Raw genomic sequence first — 5,890 nt, 5'->3', positions numbered from 1 at the left:
AGAGGTGAATTTCGCAGTAATTCGCGGTTTGCCCAATGCAGAATATTGTGATAATTTATGCATCGTTTCTAGCATAGATAGGAAAAAAGGCGGAAGAATGATAATCAAAGCAAACTTGATTGCACTGTATTATTTAGTTGAAGTTGTTGCTTACAATGTTCACCATAGGTTTAGACTGTTCCTGTATACAAGAAAGTGAACTTTCTTCAAACACATTCTACAGTTTTTAAATATCTATATAACAGATGATATGGTCACCATCAAATAAGTTTCCAAACCTCCATCAGTTCCAGGCAATACCCACTCATCACACAGTTCAGCAAACTAGAAATCTTGAACGACTACATAATCGTGTAATTTCTCGCCAACCTAGCTGCTTGACATCGATAATAATCAGCGCTATAGGCGTAATAGCAAAGTTCTGAGATAATAAAGCTCTTGACTCGATGGACCTAGATAAGTGTACTTGCGTGAGCAATCCACACCAAACCCATCTCATCCGCTGCTATAAATAAGTTTCATCAATACTACAGTCAGGAACTGTGCAGTACGTCCCACAATCGATTGCATACGTGGTCAAGGCTTCTGTCTGTCACGTTACAAGTTTACGCATATTTCAGAAGATAAGTCTGCAAAAACGATATAATCAGATTCGATTACAATTGCACATTATTATGGTTTCTAAACCCCACAGTTGTTCTACAGAATGTTATGTTGTATCATAAATGGTTGTTGCGTTATTGCCATTTTAATACGTGTGTCACGTTACGCAATTTTCGCAGTGAGTTTGGAGCCTCTCGACTAAATTGAGAATTTCTGTTCCGATGGCCCCCAAATTTGCGTTGGCACAGTTGTAAGTTGAAGTTTGGAAAACAGAGAAGAGTTAGAAATATAGTTTTCCTGAAGAAAAGCTTTTTTATCGATTTTATGGAGTATTCTCAATGATCTGACACTTTACAACTAAAATCTGTCTAACGTGACAGATTTTAGTTGTAAAGTGTCAGATCATTGAGAATACTCCATAAAATCGATAAAAAAGCTAGTTGTTTATTTTTATTGAAGCAAGGTCATCAGACAGTCGCACACAAAACATCCTTGATCTGGGAACTGAGTATTTACAGGAAATTCCTTGTTTATTTTGAAAAACATATTGGTTTTGATGAGTAAAAGGGGAATAACTTGTGAATAGGCCGTAATTTCACGAAGTAAAACTTTATGTCGAGAGAAAATTTTAAATAACTTGAAAACAGCTGCATTTTTAAGGACAATTTTTCATGATCATTTTGAATTGAAAAAAACATTTTGAGATACATTCAATAACTAAATGATTTAAAGATATTGCAAATTAAATGAATTTTTGAAATAGTTTTTGATATCAAATTTTTTATTTTTATTATTTTCTACATAATGCAATTAAATTTAAAACTTTTCTTAATAGAAAGGTATTGCAATTGATCTGAAAACCGACTGTTTAACGGAGGCCCCGAGTGACATTGCGTCTGTGTGTGTGCGCGATCACAATCTCACTCACTTTTCTCAGAGATGGCTGAACCGATTTTCACAAACAGGGTGATGAGTACGATCCCACAAAAAATGTCGATTTTAACAAATTCTGCAATGAATGCATAAAGGTGAATTTTTTTTTCCAAAATGTGGCCACATCTACTTGGATTTGTAGTACTAGGTCACTAACAGACATTGAAAGTCTCTTTGGCCACATTGGCTACCATCATCGGTTCCGGAAGCCCCGGCAGTATCCAGTAAGGCAGTAAGGCTTTATTCCTGTAAATGGTTGTTAAATGTCATCCTGATCCGACTTCCGGTTCCGGAGTTATGGCTTGTCACAAAGCAAATTCCGATTCAAACCGATATTCCCTTGAAAGCACAAAGAGTAAATATTCGCTAAAATGTCTCTCAATCAACTTACATTTGAAGTTCTAGGTCACTGACGGCCAACCGAACTTTCGTTGACTACATTGACCACCATAGACGGTTTCGAAAGTTCCCGAGAAAAGCGGTCTTCTTTCAAAATTAACGAACTCACATCAGTTTCCCGGAAATGGTTGGGGCGATTTTTACAAACTTAGTCCCAAATGATAGCTACCGTCATCGTGGATTACTTTACGCCAAAAATGGAACGTTTTGTACACTACAGTCAAGAACTACGATCAAGCAACTCCAAATTTGAAACTTTTTAATGTTTTACGTATGGCAGAAGTATCTCAAAAGTCACGGAAGAACTAAAAATTGGCGTAAAATCGCCCCCACATTGCGCCAAAAAGTTTTTTTTTCAAAATCATTCTAACTTCTTGATTTATTGTTATGGATTTTGCTCGTTATATATGAGTGAATGCAAATGAATGTCGTTCTCGTAAAAAACAAAAGGGTATGATCAAAAAGAGCGCACCATGCATCCAATAACCTTTTGTCGGAGAGTCAATAAGTCCTACAATGAAAAACAACAAGCCGAGAAAAAAACGCTTTTCATGATATACTTTTTATTGAGCCTACCAACCTTCTTAGACAACCTTGTTTTAATACTCTTGTAAAAGTAGCTTTAATTTTGTCCGGAGTGCAAAGGCTTTTCCATCAGAAACGCGTATGGTACTGTTATATTTAATGGTCAGGTCAGTTCATCCTTGTTTAATGAGATATCCATTTCCAATATACCGAAGACCTTTTTGCAAGGTTGCAAGCAAGGTTTTAACCATAAGGTCATTCGCCTCAGTGCAGAACGATTTCCCGCTGATTTTTCTGTCATTCCACAACAAATTGCTTCAATACACATAGTTTAAATACGTCTAGAAACGATAGCGTTTTTATATGTTTGCGCCATTGCAATTACACTACTGAACTTGCAAATCATCGATTACTGTTATTTTTGAAGACAGTCAAACTAATACGCTAATAAAAATCATCTGTGAAGCAGAATCAAATTCCAAAATAAGAGTACATTTTAGATCAAATATACAGATTGAGCAATATAGACTTAAGTAAAGCTTGGTGTAAAGTAGTCCTAATTTTAGATAAAATGGACATATGGTCACAAATTACCAAACAAACAAAAATACGGACGAAAAGTACAAACACAAATAATTGCATTACATTGCCAGGTTAATTTCACGTAATCTGTATCCTCTTATATAATAATTTGACTAGTAAATTCCCAAGAGAAAGCAACAATGCTGTTTGAGTACATTTTATATTTCAGTTTCATCGCCTGCTACGATTACTTGCAAGCATTTTATTAAACCTACATCCATTTTTTATGGTTGGAACCAGCGAATGCTTTTGTCAAAATATAACGTTAAATTTGAACTAGAAGCTCAAGTATTATTCTGTAATTTTGGCGTGAAGTAGCCCCCGTGGCGTAAAGTAACCCCCGATGACGGTATATTATCCCCACAGATGTCTATAAAATTTCGTACGGATCGCTTGTATGGTTCCGGAAATATAGACTAAACCGTCCGGTCACATATAAAATTCCCATATAAACCGGAGCTCGAATTTTTTTCAAAGGGGAAACCCCATGAAATTTCAGAAATCGAATTCGTATTTTTGATGCCAAATATCTTTAAAATGAATGAAATGTCGAGATTTTATGTTATCTCGAAAAAAATTTTTTTGATAAGCATCGACTTTTTGGGACTTTGCCGATTTCGCACCTTTTTGCCTTTCTCCTATAGAAAGGTTATGCAATCATTCTGAATATCGTCAACTTAATCCAGGCCCGGAGGGCCGTCTGTCATATACCATTCGACTCAGTTCGTCGAATTCGGCAAATGTCTGTGTGTGTGCGTATGTATGTATGTGTATGTGTGTGTGTTTTTTATCGAGGGGGAATCTTCAAAAGAGACCACTACCGGCTTGACCGTGGTACTGTCGGATTCTTGCTGCAGCTCTTTCTCCAGCAAGCCTACCGACTAAACCTTAACCTCCTGTATCTCCGTATTCTTTTCCTCCCGGGACCACCGTTGAGTATTACTTTGGGAGGGGATTGTGCTCTTGCACCTCTTCTTTCTTAGAGCCCCTTCGCTCCTCGACAGCGCCTGTTCGCTGTGTGGGTGTTTTTTTATTTAACATTTTTTTTAATTTTATTTTTTTGTTCTTTTTTTTATTTTCATTTTTTATCTATTTTTTTTATTTTTTTTTAATATTTTTTAATTTTTTTTTAATTTTTTTTATTTTTTTTATTTTTTTTTCACCCGCTTATAGTTTGCAACGTTACCGGTCCACCGGTGATTGTCGTCGCTGACATCGGAACTCGTCGAGACGTGAACCGATCCAGGGATACCGAAAACGTAACTCGCATCCCTTTACCCCCACCCTTGGAGGATTTTTTTTCCTTTTCTAACCGACGTTAAACTGCTTGTTGGTGTTGCCTTAAAGTTCGTATCTCCGCTGCGCTAGAGCTCCGACAGAATTAATTACGAACGTCTCCGTGCTGGAACCCGTCGGGGCGTAAACCGATCTGGAGGAACCATAAGACCTGGCTCGCGTCCCTTTACGACCACGCTCATAGAGTTTGTAAAAGATTTGTTCCACTCGCCCATATCTTACTAGTTGGCGTTGCCAGCTTGCTGTTCTATTCGCCACTTTCTCTGAAGTTCCGACAGTATTAGTGTCACTACGCTGCTGACGGCATTCTATGTGCCCTCATCTCGACACATCTTTGCTACAATATTCTCTACATTAAGCGAATGTATCTCCCTTCGCGCTGCTTCAAATCTAGGACAAATGAGGATCACATGCTCCGGTGTTTCCTCGACGTTTATGTACTCCGGACAAAAGGGTGACACAGCGTGTCTGAACCGATGTAGGTACTGTTCAAAACAACCATGACCAGACAGGAACTGCAGATAGAAGGTCACTTAGCCATGCCTCCTATTTACCCAGGTCGAGAGAACCGGTATGAGTCTGTGAGTCCAACTTCCTTTTTTCGACGAGTCCCAATCATGCTGCAATTTGGCCATCGAGTCAGCTCTCATTGTTTTCCGTATTCCCCTGGTCCCCTTCCGCTTGTAGCATTCGTTATCTTCCACTAGGATGATGCCGATAGGGATCATTCCAGCGATAATGCAGACTGCATCTGAAGAGACGGTCCTGTACACGCTCGCGACCCGCATGGCCATGAGCCGGAACGTACTACTCAGCTTTGCTCGATTCAGCTGTGTCTCCAGCGCAGTAGCCCAGACCGGGCCTCCGTACCTCAGTATCGACGATGATACGCTGGCTAGAAGACGCCTCTTGCTGCTGCATGGCCCCGCGTTGTTCGGCATGTTTCTGGATAAAGCGTTTATAGCTTTAGTCGCCCTCTCGCAAGCATAGTCAACGTGGTTGTTGAAGTTCAGTCGGTCATCTATCATTACGCCCAGCTGTTTCAACGCCCGCTTCGAGACTATGACATGCTCCCCGGCAGTGATTTCTGCTCGCTGCAGTACTTTGCAGTTGTTGACCAATAGCACCTCCGTTTTATGATGGGCGATCTGCAACTTCACTCCTTGCATCCAGTTTTCAATCCTGTCGATCGCCTCCGTCACCAACATTTCCACCTCTTCCGGCGTCTCTCCCAACACCGTTATGACAATGTCGTCCGCGAACCCGACGATCTCTACGCCCCTAGGCAGCTTAAGTGTCAGCACGCCGTTATACATCCCGTTCCAGAGCGTTTGTTACCGTCGAGGCAATTCAATTAAATAAAAAAGCATAATTAAAATAAAGAACAAAAAAATGTTACATGTTGTGCTTGTGTTTAGGATTAAAAAAATATAATTATACACGTATTAAAAATAATAAAACTTACCTTAGTTTAAAATCAAAAATCACACTCTAGGAACAAAATTTAATAGACAGTTAGGAGATAGATAAAACAAAATTTGTTGAAACACAT

General features: G+C 39.1%; 1 protein-coding gene across 1 annotated transcript; it reads right to left on the bottom strand.

The window, feature by feature from the left end:
• Positions 1–4,871: 4,871 nt before the first annotated feature.
• LOC131679692 (uncharacterized) lies at positions 4,872–5,654 on the bottom strand. The gene has a single exon (XM_058960429.1). It carries the CDS (start codon positions 5,652–5,654, stop codon positions 4,872–4,874), a length of 783 nt encoding a protein of 260 aa, XP_058816412.1.
• Positions 5,655–5,890: the final 236 nt, after the last annotated feature.

Source organism: Topomyia yanbarensis, chromosome 2 (assembly GCF_030247195.1).
Source record: "Topomyia yanbarensis strain Yona2022 chromosome 2, ASM3024719v1, whole genome shotgun sequence".
In the NCBI taxonomy this organism is placed as follows: Eukaryota; Metazoa; Arthropoda; class Insecta; order Diptera; family Culicidae; genus Topomyia; species Topomyia yanbarensis.
The sequence above is the reverse complement of the archived record's forward strand: the minus strand, read 5'-3'. Positions and strand labels throughout refer to the sequence as shown.